This window comes from Anser brachyrhynchus, assembly GCF_964034855.1.
Source record: "Anser brachyrhynchus genome assembly, chromosome: 1".
NCBI lineage: Eukaryota > Metazoa > Chordata > Aves > Anseriformes > Anatidae > Anser > Anser brachyrhynchus.
In genome coordinates, this window is record NC_137694.1 from 100,354,090 (window position 1) to 100,381,731 (window position 27,642).

At 39.8% G+C, this 27,642-nt stretch overlaps 1 protein-coding gene across 2 annotated transcripts in view; it reads right to left on the minus strand.

The window, feature by feature from the left end:
- Positions 1-27,642, minus strand: part of GSK3B (glycogen synthase kinase 3 beta) — a 144,780-nt gene that overhangs the window by 34,891 nt on the left and 82,247 nt on the right. For both annotated transcript variants that reach the window (XM_080572330.1, XM_080572329.1), the window contains exons 4-7: positions 16,865-16,975; positions 13,938-14,068; positions 11,965-12,071; positions 2,468-2,565 (exon numbers count right to left, since the gene is read on the minus strand). In XM_080572330.1, the coding sequence (XP_080428456.1) occupies positions 2,468-2,565; positions 11,965-12,071; positions 13,938-14,068; positions 16,865-16,975 (447 nt within the window). The remainder of the gene's footprint in view (positions 1-2,467; positions 2,566-11,964; positions 12,072-13,937; positions 14,069-16,864; positions 16,976-27,642) is intronic.

Sequence of the window (27,642 nt, forward strand, 5' to 3'; positions counted from 1 at the left end):
ACCTTTTAATTGAACAGACTAGGCTTCCTCTAAAATGGAGTTATTCCTATATTAAAGCTGTTTCACTTAATTTCTGTGTGCAAAGGGGTATGTATCTAAGAGGAGATGAGACATCTCCAAAAAAAACCCATAGGTCTGGATGATCACTCAGAATCAACCTTTCTAGTTTAAAGAAATTCAGTAATCTGTTTCTTCTGAGGTGAAAATCATCATGTCAAGCTATTATTTACCGAAGATCAAGCCTTTACACCAGACACTCCTCTTGCATCATGCAACATGACATTAGTTTGCCAGTACTATATATTCAGCTATGAATTGGACTCGGTCTTTGCGGGTCCCTTCCAACTCGGGATATTCTATGAATTGGTCAATAAAAATTACTACAATTTATGGTAGCAGTATTTAAAGAAACCGTAGACTGTACACAGACCAACAGCAATTTTATTAAAGTATTCCTTTGCTTCAGTATAATTTCACACAAGTGTAAATGAAGCAGAATCATCACAATCAGAGCACATATATGCTATAAAATTATTAGTTTACAGATGTTTTCTTCCAATATTGTAGAACTGAAAACATCCAGCTAACGAAAGCTGCTTCTAGTAAACTTCAAACAAAACCACAATCTCTGCTTGGCAAACATCCTCAATAATGAGAGGACATCCATTTCCTAATTATTGTACTTGGATATTGTTTAAGTCAGAGCAATGCCAGAGCACTACGGTTTTGTTGATAAGGCCTCTCTACTCTCAGATTTCTAACTGAGCCATGAAGGACTTACAGGACTTTCACAGTGATATAAACAGTAGTTTTCACAAAAACTCATTAGATATAGTTTCTTGGGAATGCAGACATTAATTAAACCAAACAGAACTTTTTGCAAACTTCTGATGGCAAGCAGCACAGTTTATCGTACGAATTCCTCAGGAACTCTAGCACTCTGAAGTGTTTAGAGGGACCGATTTACTTCTCACAAAAGCTGTGCAATGGAAAGCACTGCACTGCTCCAAGTTGCTTCTCAAGAGGATAAAATTATCATTTGTGTCATCATCAGCACTGCTTGTGACAGCAACTTTATTTTTCCACGGATGTTTCCCGTGTAAACTGACCCAACATGATCTTACTGAGTTTGAGATACACTAGGCTGAAAGACAATAATAAGAAACCAAGGAAGTCTTAGGAGAAGGAGGTGCAGGAAGCCTCTGGAGGAAAGGAATCGACTGGATGACTTCCAGCAGTACAGACATAAAACCACTGCAGCAGTAGCTAGGTTTACGTAGTCAAACACTGGAGGAGACGTGACAAGAGCCTAGAAAGGTCAGGACACATCTGACTGAGACCAGAGAGCAGGCCACAGAAACACTGAGCCTCACATTCTCCATGCAGCAGGATGACAACTTGGAGCTGGCTGGCATCAGATGTTGTGTTAACACAGGGACAAAGACACCAGCAACAGACAGATTTTACAGTTCTAGTGAATAATCGGTAAAAGAAGGAAGTTGACACAAACATGTATGTATCAAGGTAGCTGTTAAGCGGCAAAACCAAGAAGGAAGTTCTTTTAGTACAGTCCCCTTGTGGTGATGAAATAAAGCCAAAAAGCACACGCATACATCTTATCCTTTGTAATGCTCCCATTTTACTACGTGCATAGTACAGATGCACTGCAGGCGTTGAATGAGGAGGGTTATACTAGGGAAAAGAACATTTCAAAGGTACCAAAGCTGAACTGGATAGATGCTGGGAAGTCAGGCACCAATCTTTTAAGCTATGAATTATTTTTTCCATGCCTCTAATTTGAGAATCACAGAATATTCACAGCTTACCAAATTAAATCAATCAAGATGTGTTTGAACTTAAGCGATATATAAATGTTATATATTTTGAAATATTAGGTCTTTTTCACTTCAAAAATAAGACTTTTCAGATGGAAGGTATTCTCCCCTACATTTGATTAGGTCCCAATTCTCCAGCTGCAAAAAGGAGTGCACGTTTTCACCCCTTACCTCAAAGAACTGGTAGGAAGGAGGAAGAGAAGATGGCTACATATGTGAAGAATCTGGCACAAAGAAATTTAATAACACTCTTTTCCAAGCCAAGTACTAACTGCGTGCAACAAAGAAAAAAGAGCCAGATTCTTAAAGAATGAGAATCACACATGCATAAATATTGGCTCAGTATGGAAGCACCATTTCCAAGCACACTGAAAGTGCAATCCTTTAACGGGACAAAACCCTATGTAATTAAAAGATAATATATCATTACACATGATTACAAGAGGGACAAATAAAGATCATCAAGTTCTCAAAAACACGAGAAGTGCTTTCAGTCACGGTTTACACACCGTACATTGTACAATAGTGACTGAAAATATATGTTGCCAAGCTCATAACAATGAACATTTTCATACTGATTCCAAAGGAGTTGGGGAAAAAAAAAAGCACACACTTTAAATTCCATTCCATACCTTGATTATTTCCACCAACTGATCCACACCACTGTCACCTGGAAAGATTGGTTGTCCTAGTAACAGTTCAGCCAATACACAGCCTGCTGACCACACATCTGAAAAGGGTGAAAAAAAGCAGAGGACAAGAGAAGGTATCAGTAAAAGGTATGTACTGAGCCATTTATAGATGTGTATATATATATATAAAACCACAGAAATTTTAAGCTACTAATTTTATCACTTGCCAGGTTTCATACTGCATATAACACAGCTAAAAACCAAAAACATTCCTCTCCTAAATTTACAGCTAGGAAACAAAGATATGTGGCATAAAGCAATAGGGGGGCAGGTATTCTAGAGTCAAACAATGAGACAATGTGAACTGGAAAATAATGTTGAACACCGCATATCTTGACATTAAAACTTATACACATAGGGAAAAGAACAGTATATCTGCCATGGGAAAATTAGGAACTTCCCCAAGCCCTGTGTGGTTCTTAAATCACAATTATCATGAACTACTCATAGTTATCATCTACCACAACAGCTGATGTTTTTGCTGTTTCTGAATGTTGAATGGATTAATTTTTCATCTAGGTACTGAAAGCATATATACATTAGCAGACAAGCCAGTACTGCAAATATTACTAGTAATATGTAGTACGTAATAATTTAGACAGCCTCAGAGTCACATCAAGACCTAATCTTTATCCCAGTTCCATTTGCAAACTTGGCTGAACACCAGTGCTGCAAGACATAGGTCAACAGCATCCGTAAAAGATGCCATAAATTAATTTTCATTCATATACCATAAACCAAATCTAGCCACTAGAAGCTGCTCCTCAATGTAAGACAATCTTCATCATCTATTACAGGTGTATCTTTTGATATAGAAATAAGACAATTCAATACTACAACAGTAACTTAAGAATGCATCTACATGTACTACAGGATTTAGCTTTTGTCCTCCAAAACAATCATTCTGAACAAAAACTTAACCAAGCAGTTTCAGTGAACACTTGACAGAAGATACTTGTGAGAATTTGCTACAACTGCACACCAAATACTGAAGTTTGAACTGCTCAACAGACTACAAGTATGACAGAGATGCAACAAACTTTCTCCAAAAAATAGGTTGTCTGTAAGGTTTTCTAGAAAAGTCATAATTTATTCAACGTACACCTGAAACCTCACACAAAAATCTTAAAAAAGTAATCAATACCAAAAGATTTATAAAGCCTACAAGACTGTAATGCCCCAAAAGAGAAAAAAACAGAACCAGTCACTTTCCTCCCATGCTTCTTTGAGCTCTTGCATACTCTTATAAGAGAATATTCCTCCAGCAAGCAACAGTAGCACCACCACAACTCAAAACCCAGATGATTGCCCCATCCCTGGGAGTGTTCAAGGCCAGGCTGGATGGGGCTTTGAGCAACCTGGTCTGGTGGGAGGTGTCCCTGCCCATGGCAGGGGGTTGGAACTGGATGGGCTTTAAGGTCCCTTCCAACCCAAACCATTCTGTGATTCTATGAATCTACCTCCTGAGACGTTTTCCAGCTGGAGATATTCCATGCTGAAGATCCTTACTCCCCATGTGTATTCAAGTAACACCACTGGGAAGTAGGATACATGCAACACACAAATATTTAGCTATAACTGACACCTGATAGTCCTCTAACAGTTGACTATTACTTTGTCAAAACCACTAGAGACTGATACAAAAATAAAAACATCAGGAATTCAAGATTGATAACAATAACTGGGAAGCGAGAACAGACTTTTCCTTCCCGTGTCCATATTAAAAAGAGAGAGTGGGATAATGTAGAAGTATTTTCCCCTCTTCTCAAGAAAGATACAGTTCAATCATAACACATGGCAGACAAAAAATTACTGCAGCTTTCAACATAATGCCTCTCCAAGTCAAATTGATGGACTGTCACATAATGCCTTAGGACAAAATTTGCATCAGTGCTTACCCTAAAAAGTAATGACTTGCAATGCAAACGGCAATCAGAACTAATCACAAGTTTAAGCCAAATTTCAACAAGCAAACAAGCCACACGCTTTGTGAACGTTTAGCAATATTTAGTAGAAGCTGATAAAGACACCAAGGTGCCAAGATCTCTTTTGGGCAAAGGCATCAAATAAAGAATAATTAATTGCATCTGACTGCTCAGCAGCTGATAACTGATAACTACAGCCATGAGACCAATATATACAACAAAAGGATGATGCAAAGTATTACTTCTGTCACATACCAAGAGCCTGTCAAAAATGTGGTTGGGTTTCTAGGAACTTACACAACAGTTCAATAGATAACAGATTTCTTCAGAAGCAGTGAAGAAACAGATTAAATATATTAAGCTGAGCACTGTAACCTAACAGTCCACGTAAAGGCACCTTAAGGGGTTTTGAGAAAGCAGAGTCCTTTCCATGTGAATACACGAAGCAAGTGGCACCCCAAAGCTGTAATCATTATTGACTATTCCAACACTTACTTTGGACTGAGAAAGAAACAATATATGGGAAGGAAAAGACAGAACATGCACAAAACCAAAGCTGGTATTTGAGTAAGTCAGCACTCAGAACTCAGTTCCTTTTAAAATCTGGAAACTAAGTTAGCATATTTTTTTTTTGAATTGGACTGTGGTTTTGTAAAACTGTTCTTAAATAACCTGGCTGGCTTCTCTGTGAAATTGGCTTTGTGCTGTTTTATCCCTTCCTGGGCTCCCTTCTCCCTCCCCCAGCCAATTTCAGACCAGTCTGAAAGGCAGAGGTCTTGAATCCATTTCAGAAGTTTTGTAAAAACCAGAGGGAGAGCATGCACCAGCGCCACCGCTGCGAAAGGAGAGCTCAGTCCCTGCGGGACCTGCCTGGCTTGTCCAGAACACAAATGCAGCCGCAGACAAGCCAAAGGAGGTGCAAACAGAAAAAGGCTGGATGCAGGAGAAAGCTGAGGGCACTGCAGTGGGAAAGAGAATAAAAAGGACGTAGGTCATGAGGGAACAGCTGGTGAAGTCTAAGGAATGCTTGTGGCATTCGTGCCGGGGGAATCCATCAAACACAGCAAATCCACTGGAAACCTACGCAGTTGTTCCTTGTGCAGTGAAGTTCATCAAATCAGGTGATTTAATGCCTCGTTAAAAGGTGGTTTAATTTTCCTTGATTTATTTGCTTTAATACTTTAAATTAATCAACACACACCACAGATGCTCTGAAATCCACAACTTTTTCCAGGAGTGTCATTTCACACTCTTCCAAATTCGGACTTGGGCAACATCCTCTCTTCAAAGAAATGAGCAAATCTTCGAAGTATTCTCAATTAAAGCCAGAGATCTGAAGCCAACTTCAGCAGCTTGAAAGCAGGGATGGTAACAAATACAATTTACATAGGTGTTTATACAATTCTGCTGAATAATGTACAATGAGGAAGAAAATGGTAAGTTTTGACTCTGCTGAAATTTAATGAAATTTTTGCCACTGACTTTAAGAGGACTGAAATTTCATTCCACAATGATTTACTATTTTTTTTTTATTACTACTCTTTTGAATCTGTCCTTTTGGAATTTATCTTCCAAATTTGAATGGTAACATTTTCTGCAATCCTGAAGTAGAAAATGTACTAAAACCGTACTAAATTCTGTAAAGAGATGTGCTAAAAAGCAAGTAAAATGTACTAAATGCTGTATTTTAAAATGTACTAAGTTCTATATTTAGAAAAATAAAACTGTACTGAATTCTGTACTTAAAGATATATAACTTAAGAGAAGTGATAAGGCAGGTCGTATTAGTTTTTGATAGCTTCTTAACAGACCATGTTCGGCCGTGTTCTACAGTCAAAGCTAACTGTTAAGAGTTTAATCTTTCAGAGTACATTTGCAGTGTAAGTACTGGCTCCCATGGGAAGAGATGTATATTCTTTTTAATATATGCAATCTAATTAAGGCAAAACATGACTATTATTCTAATGCTTTAAATTGGTTAATAAATAAGAGAGGATGTTAATAGAAAAACGAGAATGAAATTTAATGAATTATCCTTATGCCAAACATGTTGGGATGATGTGAAATTTTAAGAAAAAATACTGAAATCTATTGATTTTATGTAGAAGAAAGTGAGCAAAGCTACTTTCTTGATACCTTTAGTAGAATGCAGTCTAAACAATACAGGCAGTAAATGCAGCTAGTTTTCACAAGTAACAAAAGCAGCTTATGTCGTATCTTCTATAGACTGAAAACACTGTCCTGGTTTTAGCTGGGATAGAGTTAATTTTCTTCCTACTAGTTGGTATGGTGCTGTATTTAAGATTTAGGATGAGAATAAAGCTGATAACACACCAATGTTCTAGTTGCTGCAGAGCAGTGCTTGCACTGAGTCGAGGACTTGTTAGCTCCTGGTGCTGCCCTGCCAGCGAGGGACTCGGGGTGCACAAGGAGCTGGGAGAGGACAGAACCAGGACAGCTGACCCCAAATGGCCAAAGGAATATTCCACGCCATATGGCGCCATACTCCTCAGTAAAATGAGGAGTAGGCTGCTGCTCGGGGTCTGTCAGGGCATCGGTCAGCTGGTGGTAAGCAACTGCATCGTGCATCACTTGCTTTGCGTATTCCTTATATTAATAGGACAGAAAAGGAAGGAAAAATAATAAACTGTATTTACCTCAACCCACAAGTTTTACCTTTCTCTCCCCCATTCCAAAGAGGTGGGGGAGTGAGTGAATGGCTGTGTACTCTCAGGTTAATCCAAAAGAAACAGACAAATACCATTATCTGAATGACCTGTAGTAATTTAAGCACTCAAAAACTCACATAGCCTCTTACACTACAAAGCTTTTATTAAATTAATATACATTTCTATTACTTTATTGATCTTCACAGTTATAAGGTGATCATAAACTTGTCTAATAATATGATCTGGGTACTCGCCTTGCTTTTTATGCCATTCCAGCACTAGAGAAGGTAAAAGAACCTATATTTCTCTTTAATTCAAGACAAACCATCATGCGTGACAACCTGCAAAATACTAGCTTGAATTCTGCAAGTGGACAATGACCATTTCTAACCAAGGCTGGCTGCGACAGCATACTTTGTGCACATATTTCAACGTTGTGATCTCAAACTCTGCCTTCCCAAGCTGAAAAGTTAGTTCCCATCTTCACTGCATGAGCAGCATTCATTGCATCATGTCCTAGCTCCCCAAACTTGTTATTTTTTTCAAGAAGAAAAAGTTCATACTGAATGGATGAGAAAAGGCTCAAACTAAGAACTTTCCTCCTTCTGAACCTCTGTGGGGCACATTTGCCTTCCTACATTTTTTTCCTCATCCAGTCATCTCTGCCCCACTATCCCTTAATCCGTCTTGATGGATTTCCTCCATCTCAGAGGTGACTCAAGGTTGTTTCTCTGGAAACCAACCATCTGTAGAAACTAACAGGGAAGAAAGTCAGAAAAGTAGCCCTAGGAGGCTGTAAAATCAGCAGCTTCTAGTAGCCAAATGCCAAAGCACAAAGTACTTTTCATCGCTACTTAATTGGAACACTTTTTGGAATGTCAGAACGAGAGCAAAATTGAGGATTACGGGCATGCGTGCCATGTCAGTGCAAGTTTTGGACACTGAGCCAGCACACATCATCAGACTCGATGATGCAGAGTACGGCTGAAACATGAAATGCTTCGAAAGTCATCAGGAACAAATTCAACACCGGTATCTCTCTTTTTCTGCACCGAAGAGATGAAACTGAATCAGAGATGAAAGAGTAGTTCAGTAAATTAACACCCATGCTTATTTTCAGCGCTGGGAGTCACCACCTGAGATAGAGAGGCAAATCCCTTTCACTGGCTGGAAACAGGTTTGGGACACACCTCACGATGGTTCTTCCCAAGGAATTATGAGACAGCCCCGCTGCACGTGCCTCCAGAGGGAATTCTGCTCTGATGAACTACTCTCTTCCTTGGTCCTAGTGCTTGCTAGGAAAGTGAATGAATAACTTCATGGCGCTTATTTTTGGACAGCCCAACAGCAGCCAGCGATACAGCCATACAGATCAATCTTTCCCTGCCAGGGGCTATAAATGTTGCCTCTGGAATGCTCTCGATTCCTGCCAGCACCGTGTCGGAGAAAACACGCTGGAGACCAGCAGACCCTCGCTATCCAGAAGCACCACCAGGACCTGATGGGCACTCCTCTGTCCCATCACCTCACCTAGCAAAAATGCATGTTCTGCGGGTAAAAGCAGCAGTGCTTCTTTTTATAAAACCAGAATCATGTAGTGACAAGTATCTACGTCTATCCCTGCTCCAGTGCCAGTCTATGTTTGTCCCAGGACATTCGAGGGGAATGTGGGCAGCAATCCCACGGTTTTTCAGCCGGCAGCAGCACCCAGGCGACAAGTGCTTGAGTGCAGCCAGCAGCATGTGGGAAATGTACTCTGGGATGGCATCACACACAGACCTGCAAGGAAGAAAACTTCAGCCAAAACTGTCAAGGGACAGCTGAAGGGCTTGGTTTGCAAAAAAGGGAAACTCCTACAAAATAGCTCTGTGCAAACAAAACTAGGAACACATTCATACAAAGGTGAAAACACTACCTTTAATTTACGTTATTTTAAAATTATAATTCAGAAGGCCCCTTTAAATCATGAGCTTTCATAAAATAATTAAGGTCTCAGAAATCAGAGCCAGTTTACAGCTCTGTTGCAACTTCTAGGATTAAAAGACACGATCCTAGAGCCATATTCAGTTTCTGCTACATCTAAGATCTAGCTATGTCATAATGACAAATTCCTGTGTTAATGTACAAACTAGATAAACCAGGCAGGATAATGCAACTCCTGGTCACACTTCTGAACAGCACGACTGACTATGGACATGGTCACGATGCATTCTGGCTCTGCTGCCAGTCTTGGGCCACCAGTGTCACTGCTTGTTTGTGTAGTTTGACATGTGAAACAACATAAGTTTAAAAAGTACTTCTTGCTCGGAAAGACTGCTAGTGATCCCTGTATTGCATAATGTTACAATCACAAGCCGTGCGGTAAGGTTATCAAGTAACAAAAAGCTCATAAAAACAGCCAGATGCCTTGTGGACAACCTAAAAGAAAGTTCTACTTTGAGCACTTTTTGGCTTCATATTCTTCACCTATTTTATTTCCATGTAGTTTTAAGACAGCGCGTTTAAACAGAAGAGTACAGATCCCTACATCACGTTTAAGTTCAGTTTTTGTTACCACACACACACTGGAACTTCCAGCAGGAAGACTGTTGAGCTAACAATTCAGAAGAATACAGGAATTAGAAAACACATGTCCGCCTTTAAAAAAAATGGTTAAAAATCCAGTATTACAATAATGAAGCATTTCAGGGTTTCCTATACTTTGAATTATGGATGAATTACTGATAATTAAATGTTCTTTCCTTTCTCTCAAAAAGAAACCTATCTGTGCTTGCTGTGTGTTGCACAAAGAATGTCGGTTCCGCTTGGATGACTAATCCTACGTCGGCGAAGTAAGGAAGAGTGCTCACTAAGCACTGCTACTGCCTATCTAGCAAGAGCCAAGGATGAACATGGCATTTATTACCACTGGAAAAAGCTGAATAACATACCTACAACCATAGAACTCCCAACACATTGCAGAGTGCTGGGAAACTGCAAAATAAGTTTGTAAAAGCATCTTATTACTTCTCAGCTCCCAGATGCAAAGATTCTGTTGAAAAGGAAGCTGAAGGAGGAAAGGGAAGGAAGGAAAAGTATTTGCTGAGCTTCATTTTCAAGCTATTCTGTGCAAATTTCATCTCAATTCATTTTTTAGAAGAGGCTTGGGGTGATAGTTTTCTGGAGGCATGAGAGAAGTCTGAACCACAACGGTTTAAAATCATGATGCTTTTGGCATGTGGGAAATGGACTCCTCACTTTATCATGATATTTTTATTAGAATTATTGTAGAGACTGGCAGGTAAGAAAAAAATTGAAACAACAACTTTTAAAGTTTCTGCAAAAAATTGCAATATTAAAGTCACTCTACAGTTGGAGCAGGAGACATTTCACAGACATATCTACAAAGCAGTCTCTTCTGGTGACACCTAAAATATTTGTTTTATGCAGTTATCCTCTGAAACAAGTTGTGTCCGTGCATTCTGATAACACAGCTGAGTCAATCTATTAGCTCTCGGCTGGCAAACAGATGTCAGCTGGGATCAGCTGCCTTCCTCTCACTCATGAGCTCCTGCCACTTCGCTTTTACCTGGGCTCTGGTGCTTATTGGACTACACAGTGATGTTGACTCAACTCCCTAACCCAGCAGAAAGTTAACCTAGCCAAAATGAAGCCTCCTGCCAATTGAAGCTGAGTCAGCATATTGAAGAGCAAACTGCGGGAGCTAGCTGTGTCCAAGGGCAGGAAGGGCAGGGCTGGGGCTGACATTTTTGGCTTGCCCAACCATTAGAAAAGTTCTGCCGCTTTATCTTTACTGTGCCATTATTTTCCCCAGACTGCTACTTTTCTATACCAAGAGAGATAAGTGAGTGTTGCTATAATACAATACACGAGAATAACTATGGGAAAAAATAATAATGAAAGCAAGTAAGTCTTTGGGAATACTTCTATTTTCAAAGAAGTGAAGATGTGAAATGAGCTAGCCAGCCAATGAGTTTAACCAGTTAGAACTTACAATGGAGAACTTGAGAGCCAAATCCCTGCCTTTTCAGCACAGCCTTCAAAAAGACCCCAGGGAGTACCTTGACTAAAGAACTGAAGGTATTACCCACAATGAGCCAACCCACTGCTGTTCACTTTGAGAAACCATCTATGATTGCTGTATGAAAACCTGGCTATTCCCTGCCCTTTGCCAAAACCTCTGGTTTCCCCAATATTGCCATGATGCAGCTATGTGCCAGGTATTAAAAAGAAGTTTTCTTTATGTTCAAAATTAATGACTAAGGGGAAGAAAGAGCTAACAGAATAAGCAGAATCAGAAATGCTGCTGTACACATTACGTTAAACCTTTCAAGAGAGTTTAAAGCTAAACATCACACCACATTTTCTCTGCCATTAAAAACACTTCACAAAAAGCCAAGCAAACAAGCAACAGAATTATTCAGGTCTAAAACACAGCATACCAGAAGCAGTGTTATAATTGATATTTCTACAGTCTTTCTTTATAGTTATTTTAACTCAACAAAATGAGGTTTCTGTTTGAGGTTTCATACCTACTTTAATACTAAATAGAAAAATTACCTGGAGAACTGGGAAATGTTTTATTTGAATCAGATTATTCAATCAGATTACATCCCATATACTAAAAAAACAAGCAGAACCACCACCCTTTTCTAATGTAACTGACACTGAAACCTCAAAAGGTATAGAAATCACAGCAGCCACCTACGAAATGTGCATCCTTTGTAAATAACTGGTATCTGACCATTTACAACAAAATTCTGCCTTTTGCAAGCCTTTACGCTTACCTACAGAATAAAAACACATGCAGCTGGTATAGATTTCAACAAATACACATACATACCTATACTGGAGGTATAATCGGTGGCTCCAAAGATCAACTCTGGTGCCCTGTAGTACCGAGAGCAGATGTATGAGACATTAGGTTCTCCACGAACCAGCTGTTTTGCACTGAAGAGGAAACAAAACAATAATCTTTTAGTAATGAGAAGTTTTACGATATTTCAACACAGACCAGTGTTAAGCTTCGGCACTCTTCACCACCCCCAATTCCTAAATGCTAAAATACTGCATTCTTCTAAGCTGACACAAGCCACAGACTCAATTTACTGTGAAATCAGTTCAATCCATCAAGCAGCTACCCTATAGTGTACAAAGCAAAGGAAATTCTGACTGCAATCTGGAGGATAAATAGTGTCAGATTTTTGGCTGGCAGTTGTCAGTATGTTTTGCAGGGTACAGAGTTTTGTTTACAAAGTAAAAGAGGACAGAATACAGCTCAGTCAAATGTAGTTACCTTTTAAGGTTCAAAAGGCCTGGGTGCTCACCAGAACTGAGTACTTGACTTTTTTTTTCCTCTTTTTTTTTTTTTTAAAAAAAACTTGATCAGAATATTCTCTCTCTTTGCTGTTTAAGGGAGTATGGCATGAGGCTAAACGAATATGAGAAGGGTAAAAAAAACAACCACAAAACTTTGCCAGTGTAGGCACATGCTAATAGTCCGAGATTAACATGTAAAGTCTTCATTTACACTGCCACAAAGGATCTAGCCTACAGTATTGCCCCAACCACAAGTGCATGTACCTTTGGAAACATCTAAGAAAATAAAGTGACACAAGAGCATGTTACTTTTTTGTTCATGAGTCTATGAACATGTTATACTTCTTAATTAGTACCACGTTAGATGGAAAGGATCTGGAAGACTAAACAGCCCTTTCAGACGCATGATATATTCAATTAAGTATCAACAAACCCAGCTGAGTGGCAAGCCAGCTAAATCCAACATCCAGCTTTTGAGATGCACCACTCAGTCTTCAGGAAAGGAGTGTTCCCACCACTCATTTAGCCTGTTTTGAAAAGCCTCAGTTTTCCCTACAGCTTTTCTGCACAGAAACTATAATTGCCAATTCCACATTTTTAACAAAGTGAAGTACCACCTTTTTATGCATTGTTACTTCAAGTTTCAGCATGACTCCTATTTTGCTGCTATGCTTGTGAGGTAGAGCTGAGAAGGAGATTCCCAAGCCACCAGGCGTGACGATGCACTGCTTGGGTAATCACCATCTGACATTCCCACTCACTACGGGCAAGCAAATTTAGCAACAGCAGCTTCGGTGACCTCTCACACATATGACCTACCTATTTTAGTCTGCAAAGCTACAGCACAATCTAAAGACTAAACTTTACCAGGAAGAAATCAATCTCCTGTCTCAGTGTGGATTTCCACAACTTCTGTATCAGTTTTACTTTGTAGATGAGGGCTGGACTGTAAAGGTGATTCACTTGAACAGATACTAGAAAAAAATGTGTCATGGAAAACTAGAATACAGATGTATACTAAGAGCTACAGTCTGAAGCGTTACTGCGGATCCTGACCTTCTACAGTATTTGAAATACTAAATGGATTGGTAGACTAATACACATAGGCTCATAAAGTGTAGCATTAGCCTTTCATGTTACTATGCTGTTCTGCCTGTTTTTTCTTCCACAAACACATTTCACCCTATTATTTGGTGTTATTTTTCCATGGCACAATATTTTCCCTATGCAATGGCATCTTTACTTTTATTTTTTGAATACCTGCACAAACAACAGGCTTTAATTTTAGTTCCCTCCCATTTGATACCATTTTCCAGCTCAATTTTTTTTAATATGAAATCATTTTAAATATAAAACAAAGTATTAGTAATTTCCCTTCCAAAGCTACAAACAATAAACTTCTGAGGAACACTGAGAGCTTCTTTGCAAAATTTCACTAGTTTCTGTCTGAAAGAAATGGGTTTTACCATCCAGGCTTCAGGCCATAGACAAACTTACCTTCCGAAGTCGCAGAGTTTTAGGACAGCTGTATCAGGGTCCAGCAAGAGGTTCTGTGGTTTTATATCCCGGTGGCAGATCCCAAAGGAATGGATATAGGCTAAACTCCGGAACAGCTGATACATGTACAACTGGAACAGAGAAATACTGCATAAGGCATGGTTTCCCAGTCAAAACATGCTAAACAATTCATCTAGCACAAACTCTTATTAGAATAAAAAACAGAATCACTCCAAAAACAACCCTACTGAATTTATGTTAGTGCTGTGAAGATGCCCAGAAACTGGCATATCTTTTCACCTCCTGCCACATACCGACACAGAAGGTTCAAATTCATTCATTTGTTCTTTTGAAAATGAGCACACTTCCAAAGAAGTAATTATACCAGCTTTCCAACATTTAAAATATAACCACAGAGCATACAATGATGGAAGTCACAGAAAACATACACAAAATAAAGTCTCAGTTTGCTTTGCAGTCTTTTCAGTCTCTTCATAAAAATGAAGTACATGTATGATAGTATCTCAACTTGTCACCAGAACGAATCTCTCAGTTTCTTTTGGTGAAGGGACAGACTCATTTTAATTTCAAACATTTGGGCAAAAAGAGAGGGCCTCTTTTTCTTGTCTATGAAGACAACTGTTCTGAAAAAAAATTACAGAAGGCACAAAGTAGTATGCTAAGAGAGGGTTTGTTCTTGTCCCCCTTTCAAAGCTGGCCATCTCTTTAGCAATGAGGAATACAGCAAGGGGAGATGTTACAAAGTCAAGAGCATCACACAGCAAAAATACAGGACAACGCAGGAATGTCCAGCTGCTGCAGCTACACACATCGGGCTAAAGAATAAGAAGCTGCTGGACATACTTAGGGCTGTGTAGCATATAGAATCATAACGGCATGGGAAAACCCAGGATCAGGTCTTGACAACAGGCAGCCAACAATTTGAAATTAGCCTTAAGGCTGGACGCTACTGGAGTTGCACCTTCACCTTTTCCTTTTCTAAAAGCACATTCTCCACACATCAGCTTTAGGAGTCTGTAAAACCAGGTGCAACTACTTGATATTGGTATCATGCCATGTTTGCCTCACTCCCACCAGTATCTTTGTCTTTACACTCCCTCTCTCTCATTTTTGTTTGGTGGGAAGATACAAGCAAAAGAAGAATAGCCTGACTTCTGGCTCTGTTTTTAGTTTTTGTATTTGTTTGTCAAAACCACAACTCTGCACAAAGAAAAGAAAACAAACGTTTTCTGAATTGACTGTTCTAGACGCATTAAGTTTTTATTGTGCAAGTGTATTGCAAAATAATCCAGCAGATTGCTCTAAGTTGAGGAGTGAAGTCAACGCATGTGGAATTCATAAAGCATGCCTTCCATCTCAACATGGCAAACCCAAAATTTCCATGAATTTCCTACAGACTGTTAGAGGTTACAAATAAAATTTAATAAAAAGATTACTAGAAAAAATTCCCTGCAGTTCCTTAGCAGCTTCTTTGTTACCCAGGAAAGAGAAGCTCATCAAATAGGCATGGCCTGACCTTTGTTCTGTCAATGTATTTTCCAATTGCAAAAGCTTTAATGGCATCAAAGTCATGTGATCTCCTTTAAAACATAAGATTATGACAAAGGCTTGCTTTGTCAGAAAAACAAGGTAAGAACAGTCTTGCTGACTGTTCTACCTGGAATGGGAAGTCCCAAATATCCAGCAAGATGAAACAGCTGAAGCAGAACTTTCTCTCAAAAGATAAGACTTTTTCCCCCTCCAAAGTCCTCATAATGAACAGCAATTGGCACAAAAATATATAAATAAATTACTAAAACCTAAGCTAACAAGCTTTGGGAAGCATGTAACCTGAGGGCATGTTCCACCAACAGGCCAAACACCGAGTGACCTCGCAGCAGAAATTCTTGTTGCTGAATGATAAGATTCTGTGCTTTCTTAAAAACAGGCAACAGTGCAGGCTATTGCCAAAGCATGCAATTTGCAATTTCTTCACATATAGTTATGGCACAACACTTTGTTATCAGAATAATTACTTTTTGCAACTTTCATCTTCTTTCAGTCATATTAAAGCTTATTATTCTGCCCACCTTAATGTTAAATGTTACATATTTAAAGATGAGTCTGGAGAAATCAATGCTAGTCAGAAACATTTGTTGCTAACTTCCATTTAGTGTTATCTGGATGCCATGTTAACAAGCTGATACAAAGTTAGCAACATGATCATTCACCAGCATGTGGACTGTGGTCACCACAATATATGAAATAGAATTACGAGACCCAGATGTGCCTCATGCTTGACAAAAAAATTAGATTTTATTCATTGTAAACCACTTTGTAAAAGACAATGAAAGATGCAGACAGCTCAAGTGCGGTTTTGAGGCTACAATTTGCATACAAACATCTTGCCCCATGTAGCTCTTCAAGCTGAGTGGTGAAGCCAATGAGCTCCAAGTGCAGGGTAAGAGAAAAATGTACCTTTCATTCCCTCAGAAGCACATGTAATCTTACTCATACGCCAGGAAAAGGGGAAGGTAACAGTTAAGAGAACGCTATTCTTCCTGATATCCTCTTTGAATTCTTGACCTTTGTACTATTTTGTCTTCATCATCTCAGAATGCTGAAGCTGGTAACCTGGCTGGTGTCAGTCTCTAAACTGCTTGAAAACAAAACACCCCTCACTCCCTGGCCTCCCCCCAGCCCTTTCTGAGATGTCTGTAAAGTGAGAAATCAACTGCTGAAACTTAAGCCTTTTGTTCCTATTCTTCCTTCTCCATAGCATGAATTGTTCTCATCTTTTTTTCCTTGCCTCAAGATGTATGCGCTTCTAAAAATTTCAGAAAACTAATTATGTGAGAAGAGAGGTATCCAGAGAGTCTGTTCCTGTAATATACTTCTTCATCTAACCACAGCTATTAGTTACCTACCTTGACATAAATCATAGGGAGTGTCTGTTTGGCCCGACTATAATGTCTGGCAACTCTGTATACTGTTTCAGGAACATAGTCCAGCACCAAGTTGAGGTACACCTCATCTTTCTGAAAAAGAATAGAAGAGAAAAAGAAAATCAATAATAGTTTTGAAGCATGAAGTAAAATAAAAGCATTCAGAAAAACTGACAGGTTGAGAAATCTGTGGACCTTCTAAGTACATCTTTAGTGGGCGTGTGAGCTGCCACCAAACTGTTTTTCCTCTAGGCTTAGGACCTGTGCTCTAATACCGCAGCCAAATTTATGTTTAAGGTCACATGAATCAGTGTGGTCTCTACCATAAGGCATTTTCTGATTATCAATGAGGACAAAGATTTAAATGTTCTGCCCACTCAATATTTTCATTAGGAGATATCACCTTGAAATATTTTCCTCATTATAAAAAGCAGGCTAACCAGCCCATTAGTCCCTACCCTGTCAAAACCCAAGAAGTGCAAACTTGGAATTCTCCAACTCACACCCCACAGCTAACATAAAAAAAAAAAGTTTAAAAAGCCTCCTTTAGAAATGTTACTTTACTTTTACTGAACTGTTAAGAGGTTAATAATTACCAGCCATTAATATTACCTATTCACAGACAGCAACCCAATGTTAATATTCATAACCATTCTGTTTACAAGTATTTTGAAGCCCCAGTTTTGTCCAACTTAAGCTTACAAACTCATTCTGGGTAAAACAGAACAAGACAGAAGCAAAGATTCGAGAATCATTTTTATTATCTGGAATCAGGTTAGAGGTCTGTGTGAATGTAATAGAAAGAAACAACAGAAGTAGCTTTATAATAAAGTACTTTGTTACAGAATATATTAGCAAAGGAAAGCAGGAACAAAGAGGAATTAAATGACACAGTGCTATAATCACATAGTGCCTAATTGTGGAAGAGATCATTTCAGCGGTAAAACAGGTCTTAAAAAGACTTCTGATATTTTAATGCAGTCTTCTGTGCAAATTATCAGGACTGCAAATAGATTTAATTATACCCTCCTCCCCCCAGCATTAATTATATCAACCTGAAAATTTATTTTTGAAAGCTAGGTGAATTGAGCAGAAGTAACCTCTTCTGCACTTGCTGCATTAAGAACTGGGTCTTTCTACAGGAAAGGTGATACAGAGAGATACGCCATGGATGGGAGCTCCCAGGTCTTCAGCTGGAGCCCCCTTGTCAGCAGGTCCACTGCCTATGTGTCGTAACGCTTTTCAACTTGAAAACAAACCTCATTTAGCTGCAATTTAATAATATTACTGGGACTTAATTAGTCACTTAGAGCACAGTGTGGTGTTACTCTCACAGCTTTCCGTGTGCCTGAGCTGTCCCGATCCTGCCTGGGCAAGTAGCAGCAATCTCCGCTGGGTACATAAATGGCATGTAGTAACACACACACAAACACCTCGAATGCGTGATGTGTGAACAGCTGCTGGCTTTTGCATCGTTTTCAAGATCTCTGTTCACTGTTATTTGACAACACATGCTTGTAGTTTCAGGACATCTCAGCAGCTCTTGCCAGTACCTCCTAACAGGCCAAGTCACCTTGCAAGGACCTGCCTGCATCACTCTTCCCTACAAAAAGATGCTCTTCTTTAAACACCGCTGCTTAAATAACAGTGGTAACAGCACCGGCACTATGTGAATGCCAAAGGCCTGCTAGCTTGTGACTGCTCTTACTGAAATTTTCGCACTTTCTCTTCTGCAGAAACAATTCTTCTTTCCCTTTCCCTTCAAGCCAACAAAAATCCACCACCACCCCCTACACTTAGGTTAGAATTTTCAAGGAATTATTTATAATAAAATACACACCCTGAAAAATCAAGTTAACTTATGCCTGGTAAGGCAGCCTGTATACCAAGAGAGCAAACAGTCTCATGAAAATGAGAATGTTTGATTCAGTGTAGATAAAACGCGATGAATGATTGCCTCTCAGAGAGCAGTGCAGTCGTACTGGTAACAAGTCAATATGCAAAGCACTCTGTTACTAAGGTTGATTAATTTCTTTCAAAGAATTCATGTTCCATGTATCAAAAAAGATTTACGAGACATTAGACAAAAAACGAGTAAAAATGGAATTATAGTGATTTCATTATCCTCTCACAATACAAGGAAAAGGAGACATAAAACTAATACATATGATTATTAAACTCTTTCTACGCTACTTCACAGCAGTGAGTTTCAAGAAATAAAGAACTCTGCTTAGTTTGTACCATCTTTTTCACTTCTCTCCTCCACTTTGATTTTCATTTTTGCATTCTTTTGGAAATAAGACTAATTCAATAGTGTAACATGACAAGCACAAAGAGACGAGGACACCTCAGTTGCAGAGGTGGAGATCTTGCACCCACCAGTCCCTGAGAGTTTTCATGCCAGCCACAGCACTTGAACAAACTACATGGGCTTTGCATGGTGTTCCTGTGTAAATGTCTATCATGTTATCACCTACAACATGTGATGGCACATGAACACCTTTTCCCCCAGCCAATGAACAAATTGTCTAGATTTATATATCTGATGGACCCAAAACTTTAATACACAACTATAAAGGCCAGCCTTCTGCTGTTGGCTACGTAAGAAGCAACATACTCCACTCCTACCACAAGCAACTGACACTTCAGAAGTGCCCTAAATAGCTACTTTCATGAATTAAAGATGATTCAAGTGTTCTGACCTACCTCCTCCTGATGTCACCTGGTACAACTCTGATAAACACTTTGAGTACAGTTTTCAAGAGTTTTCAAGAACTATCACCCTTCTCTGTGAGCATGATCTGGATGAAAATAACATCCAAATTACCAGGATTCCCCCAAACAAGGTTCAGTATGAGCTAGAAAGCAGTCATGGCCTGACAAGCTCCGAGGATGATGTAACCTGGTGTGCCTACCTCATGCATTCCTCCTCAACACATATTTTTCCAGTGACCCAGATGTATTACAACAGGAAACAGGGCGAGCTCAAAGAGCTTGCCAAATGAGGGCAACTGCTTCAGGATCAGGAGAAAGGATCGGGGCTTATCTTTCCATTACAGGAAGCCTTCTTCAGACCTCACCAAGTATTCCACATCTGACTTGTTTCCACGCTAATGTTTTGAAATTGCTGGGCTGGGAGCCAGCCAAGGTAACCTAACCATCAGGAGCACATCTGAAACACCTCTACAGAGCCCAGAAGGATCAGGAGTAGACTGCATCATGTAAGTGGCAGAAATCTAACATAAAACATCATTAAATAACACACTCTTCCTTACAGACGTTGGGATTGAATAGATTATTAGCCTTCTTCCACAGCTCAAATGTTTAAGTGCATCCGTGTTTTCCTGTGCTTGCTGCTCAGGTGATCACCACGAACGCTTTAAAAAGAAAAAGGGGGTGGGCAGGGAGCCAGATCCTGAAATACAGGATCAATGCATTTCATTAGGATTTTGACTTTAGCCCTGCAACTCATTTCTGGTCAGTTGCCTCAAATGTTAGAAGCTGCTTTTTGTCACTTGGCAGACAAACTCTCAGCTGACACACGCTGCGCTTCTAAACACCTAAAGGCGCCAGAGCAAAATAACCACGGCCTTGTCATTGAACCAGCATGCATCTCTCAAGAACCAATAATTCAAGCACTATTTCACTTTGGAAACACTTCATAGAAATAAATACCATTACAGACTGTGCCACAGTGAGAGGCATGAGTAGGGCACAGGAGCCAAAGCATTCTTGCAGCTTATTTTTTGTTGCGTCAGAAATCAGAGATTAAACAGGCTGCAAGTACAGGCTCCAGCACATGAACATTAAACACTGCAAGGCTGAAGACCCAGTGAAAGTAAAAACATTACTGACATAGAAAAGGCTGCACGGAGGTCACAAACCCCAGTGTTAGAACTCTCCTGGCCTTCAGTCCACACAAACAAACATGTTCTAAGCACCATCCAGTTGAGGCTCAGTATGGCAAATATAAACCATTAGCCAGTGAATTAAAGGATTCACTCTTATGGATTGTCCCTTGCAGGAAAAGGACAAATATCCCTTCTCAACAAACCTCAGATTAATCCTGAGTGGTTTCTATCAGCTTTTGATTATTTTTTCCACAAATCACGCACTGTATCTACAACTTACAAAACTGCAATCAACATCAGCCAGTCACAGGACAACTACCTCCCCTGCTCACCACTGGCACAATGATAGAAGCCAGTCAGTTCATAAATGCCAAAGGACAGGCCGAAGGCAAAAGGAGGGAGGATCACAGGGCATGCTCTGAAGAATACATCAGCATCTAGGATGATGTCAAAACTTCTTGTCAACTGTCACTCCTACTCTGAGGAGGATTTCTCTAAGCACCATGTAATACGATAAAAAGGCTATGAAACTGTTCTGGGTGTTCTTCTAGGGTGACCGAACTTACTGGTCAGCATCTGGAAAGAGTGGTGAATATTTTCATTTCAGTTTTCATCTGTCATGTCAGCAACAGCGTGGAGGCAATTGTAAGGTTTGCAAGTGGTGTTTTTTTAATTTGTTTGTTTGATTTTTAAATCCCAGCCCATTTCCCTGAGTTAGTTGGACTCCATATGATCAATTAAAGATAAGGAATATGCCTCAAGAATGCACTTCTTATTGAAATTATCCCAAGGCATCACTATTGGGACTATACGAGGTTAGTAAGCCTTCATTTTACTCAAATGGATCCCATTTTCTTTATGGTATGAAAGAACTCCATCAATGCTGGGAAGATATGTGCTACACATGTGGACTGTCAGCGTCAGGATGGCAGCTACACCAAGGGTTCTGTCAGAAAGCGCTGAAGGATTTAACTCGGATTTTGAAAGCCAGAAAACTGATTTTAGCATCTCACGTGGATTAAGCCTTCTTTCAGAGTGCATTACTTAAACACCAGAGTGTCAGCGTTAGGTAAGATACGCCCTTCACCCTGGTTACGTTTAGACAACGTAAAAGGTTCAAAGTCATGCTGGTTTTGCCCTCAATATAAAAAAAGAAAAAAGCTTTTACTTCTTAAAGCTACAACCAACACATACTTCAAACTCTTATCAGACACAGTAAGACGTACCTTCCTTCTCTTATCTTGAAGGCTGACGTGGTACTTTAAAGATACAACGCCTTTGGTGCTGCTTTTGAAGACAAAGCAAGAATTCGCAGCCTTCCTTCTCTAACTACTTAGTAGCCATGACAAATGGAAAAATTTAAAAATGCAAAAAATGCTGGAACTGACCTTATTTGTATGAAGGAATGGTGACATCCAGTGGCCACATGTGCGTGTTTATACTTACAGTTTACAACCACATCTATTTCCAAACAGAACCGTGGCTGCCACCAAAGTAAAGGAGTCCTAAGACTAGATGTGCAGCTTTACCGAGGTAACTCCAAGGGAGTAAGAGCAGTCGAAGAATCAACTTAATACAACACTTAACACAATTGTTAAGTGTTCAGAATGATACTGTTTTCTATTGGTACCACAAACATTGGGTAAAATACTTCCTTCTCTGTTCCCTCAGTGCCTATGACAGAGTTTGAAGAAATTACATGGGTCTCAAGCTTACCGCTCCTATACCTACCCGTCAAAAGATTCCCAAACTGGCCCATAATACTCATTATTTTTTCAGCATAATATAGTCTGAGGTAGGAGCTGCCTATCAGAGCTACTGTGATAGCTGCATAAGGACAAAAGTAAAGCCAACCAATGTAATTTTATATTTAAGATCTTTCCTGTGTCTGGCTCTAAAATATTTATTTGCATCTCGTATCTTCAATCACTGAAAGAGGCTACAGTACTAGGTGATGCACTAAGCCTTGTGTTCTAATACAATACTTTTCCCTTCATTAAAAAAATAGTTTTTCCCTCCAAACAAGACTACAGTAAGGAAAAAGGTCCTTCCTTAAGACAATTTAGGAATGCCTGCCTATCTCATTTATTCTATGCCCTGTCAAGTCCTCAAGCTTTTAGCTGTATTTCCAAGGAGAACTATTTCTATGAAGTTGGAAGCAGCCTCCCAACATCTGAAAGCTGGAATCGATCTGTGATCTTTGACACAGGTGATCTATGGATATTTGAACAACATCTTTCAAGCAGAGACTATGCCATCAGCTGGCAACAAACCTGTGGGAAGATGAAAATCAGCAGAGAAAGTTGGGATGATGGGGCTGTCCTGCATACCTTGCCATGAAGGCAAGAAGCAGAGCTGTTGGACATGCATTATCTTCTTGCCTGTGTGCTACTTCCAGGCTGAGTGGAAATGTCTGAATCAGGATATACTCATTACAGCAACCTAGGCAAGACAGCATACAGTGTGTTTCCAAATTGCACCTGCCTCAGCACAAAAAATACTAGCTGCTCTCCTAACAGCCATCCAAGAAGATCACAGAAGTGGCTAGAACTGGTAGAGCACTGGTTTGAGAAGACAAAAGTGACTCAACCAGACATATGGGACAGGTCAGGAACCTACAGAAATCACGGAGCCTTCCACTTCCACAGCGTGCATCGACCACAGAGGACCCACTGCTGCCTACTCCAAAGCCCTGCTGCAGGCAGGCATAACTGCTATTTCTGCTAACAAAACCTACTCAAAATCAGAGACCACTCATAGCTGCAGCTGAGGAAGTTCCCAGCATGTCGCTAGCACTAGCAGCAGTAACTGATAATCGTTATCTGATGACTGGTGCCTTTTTTGAAATGAGCTTGGCAGACCTCAGGCAAGGACTACAGAGCTACGAACATCACAAACTCATCATAATTGGCATTAATTGCTCCTTTGTTGACAGCACAGCAGATCTGCCAAGGATTAAATGGATCGTAGTGACTAAATTCATCTGTAGTGATGGCCGTTCAGTACTTTACTAGGCCGGTGCAAAACATTCACATAGGCTGTGTCAATTTGGAATTGGGATCAAGGCTGTGTCATCAGTGGAGTATTTTGCGCAAAAACTGTCTTTTTGGGTGCGTGGGGTGGGTGTCACTCCTGCAAGAGAGAATGGTGATGCTCATGCCTCTGAAGGTGGAGGATGTACCTCTTCCTAACAGGGATATGATCCTGGAGAAACGCTAGCTGTTCAGCAAAGCCTGTATTTCCCACTGGCCAGTCGCTCCCTTCTTCCAAAGTTCTTCATTGCAGCTTAGTACATTGCTGCCAAAGCGCCTCTGAGCTGCACACTGAGCTGCATCTATAAACTGCTGTGCACTCTCTCCTGCGCATTTATTTTAAACCTCAGCCTAAGTCTATGGGAGTAAATTTCTACCCTGAGTCTGCATGGACTTTTGGCTGCACGCCCTCACAGCTGAGGCTAAATAAAACTAAAAATCAATTAAAGCATGCAGAAAGGCCAGCTCAGCCTCCACAAAAAAGTCAGCGTATTGCCTATTTGTGAGCTTTCATACGTTTTCTTTGACTACTCTGAATACCAAGCCACCTTAAAGAGAAAAAAACGTTACATAACTGGAGTCATGATTACTCAACTAAAACAGTATTTACTTCACTTTTATACAGTTTGATGCAGGAACAAATCTCTCCAGTGACCTCTCTTCCTCTTCTGGGCACGGATCAGGATCAGATCAGACTATTAAACACTCAAAAACATCCACACAAGAAAACCTGACGGTTATGAAATACCACAAAGATGTATCCAAACCAGAAACGCAGAGAAATAAAATGGGGATTAGGAAACCTTATTTCAGGTTTTACATAGCTGAATAATTTCATTCAGCAGCCACTGATTTAAGATGATAGCTCAGGCTGCAAAACATTGGGGATTACTCTCAGCACAGGAGCCAAAGAGAGTGCTATTCAGTCTGTCCACGTCCAGCCTCCCTTGGAGCATGGTTCAAAAGGTCCTCAGCAGAACTGAGCTAAAAAGGACAGGCAGAAAGACTATCCCCTGACCCTACATGCTTCACTACATCAACATCTACATTTTTGTATCATGTTGCAGTCCCTGAAATTAAGGAAAAGTAGCAAAACCAAACCAGAAGAGTATGACTGCCTAATACAGTCTGACCTCCTGGAGGTAAGCTGACCAGCCAAGTGGGCAACTTGCTCAAGACCCTACCATGAGGCAGAATACCAAAATTATCACTACACACAGCAGAGTTGTCTAGCCCTACAATCCTGCCCATTTTTGCCATGGATTACCTGGTAAACCACTAATCAGAGAACTACGCGTGGAAAAGACTTGCAACTACTTCCATCAAGAGATTATTCCACACACAAATCAACCTACTAGTTGGTTCTTCTTTCTTCCCCTGTTTCTTTCCACTAGTCATAATTACAGGTTTCGGACTACTGAAAAGCACATTAGAACTACAAAAGTCAGTGTCCTGCTATCAGTCATCTCATAAAGCCTCGGAAAAAAAGGAAATCGGAATCTACTCTGGCAAACTCATTAAGGAAATCCTTTGGAAGAACCGAGTTACTCAGCAGGTCTGACAAACGTCTGTAAATTTAGAGAAAGACAGAACTGAGGAGGATATAGTTTATAGAAGCAAGCTGAATGCCAAGCCCGTCAACTGTCTTATTAACATATATTACATGCTCTCTGTGAGCTCTCTTAAACTGAAACTTATTAGTCAAACATGATTAATACATAGTCAGTATGTAAAACAATATATGTAATATATAGAAAGGTATAAATGTGTGCATATAAATGCATATATATATATACACAAATACATACATGCACATATCTATGTAAGATATACCTATATAAAGGTAATATAAATTCAAAGATGCTCAGAAATGGGGGATTCACAGAGTCACAGAAAACAAAGGAGAAGGAATCAGTCAAAGCCATGTTTGATATAAGAATTCCCTGCTGCTAATGCTGGATTGCTTTTGGTGAAGGCAGAAAAGAAGCTTAAATAAATGGAAGAAATAAAAATGAGAAGTTTATCTCAAGAAAAGAATATAGGGCATTCAAACACTTTAACCAATCCTATGGAAAGCCCCTGAAAGGGTGAACAGAGCACTTCAAATCTCTACAAACTAACTACAACTTTAATGCAGCTAAAGAAGAGTCTCACTATCAAGTGTTATTTAGAATTGATTTTTGCTGTTGTTTCCAGATTTCTATCACAGAATTGAACTCTGTCTTGCCAGAATAAAACCAGTTTTAAGGTTGCTCAATGCCTAAAAATGCCTAATGCTTAAAATGAACTAACATGACTATTAGGCACACAGCTTTCAAAGAACACCAATCTAAATGACTGGATTTGGAGAAACCCTTTGAGGCACCTAGAAATCAAGACAAATTTAAGCTTCTCAGATATTAACAGAAAAAAAAAATAAAATATATATATATATATATATATGGGCTTAGAGACACTGGTGTCAAGCACCAGATAACAGGAGAGAAGTCCAAGGAATGCTTCAGCTGGGACCAACACGTGGAGTGAACATGGCAGCATGAAAACGTTTGTGCAAGAGAATCTTTGATATGTAGGGAACAAAATTAAGTTCAGTTTGAAACCATTTTATTAAAGGAATCAGCAGCATAATAGTTACTTCTGAAGCGTTCCCGTCATTGCTTGACTTTAGTTAATTAACAATCCACTGTTATTAATCTGTGTTTACTTTATGCTGAATTCTACATGAAGACAGTAAACTATTTAAGTTCCACTTATGCTGCTAGGATTTTCTGCTATACTTTCCTTGGATTTTCACACTACTCTTCCCACTGGACTCGGCTTCAAGAATTACTTTACAAAAAGCCCTGTGTTATCTAGCATCAAAATCTGCAACTGATTCCTGTGTGCCCTTCCTGGTTACCCGATGGGACTCGAATGGGACCACCTTACACTTTTCTCCTTTTCTTCCACTCTCCAAAGAGCCAGCTTGATCATGAGGGTAACATGAAGGAAAAGATGCTATTCCTTCCCAAGCTGACAGAAACATGAGAAAAGAGGCTATTTTTCCTCCCCAGCAGATGAGCTTCAGAACCCCAACTTGCTACTATCTAGAGCTTTTCCCAAACAGCAGCTGACAAACTAATTTGCAGTTAGCTGCACATGCTGCTGCCAACGTGGAAATACAAGCCAATTATGCATCGTTCTGTGCAGAACTGCAGAGAGACCTTGCAACCTGAATAGGAACATTATCGCTGCTGACGCTGGGCTGAGTGCACCTTTGCCCTAGGGACTGGTTCACATTTGTCCCACTTTGCAACAAGGTGGTAGTGGAAGTCTCAAAGGCACAAAGCAGAGGCACGAACAGAGAGGAGCAAAAGGAACTTGAAAGAAAACTTCTCCCTGAAGCATTAAGATTCACTTGTTGTGGGACAGAGGCTGCATTTTTAAAAACAAACCCAGCTCTGCCAAGAATTAGCCACGTGGAGTTGAAGCAGCTAAGTGGAAAATCTAGTCAACAAGCTCAACATCAAGTTAAAGATTTCCAAAAGAGTTTTACTTAAATTATTGTTAGAGAAGAACTCCTGGAACACTGTTCTCAAGTTTTAACACTTCCACTGTTTGCAGAAGATTTCTGAAAGCTGTTAGATAAGGCAGTTGCCTTCTGCTTGTTCCCTGAAGTTCTACCTCCCACTGGCCAAGTTACAAACTGCTTTAAAAAATAAATATATTAAGAATCCATAATCAAGCCCTCCTTCTCAGTATTTCTATTCTTACAATTTCTGGTTACATGCTAAATGATCGCAATATAACAACAATAAAACACCTCTACTGCACTACCACCAAAAGAACAGACATATCAAACTGTAAGTGCTCGCCAAAGAATTGTAGGGGAGAGAAA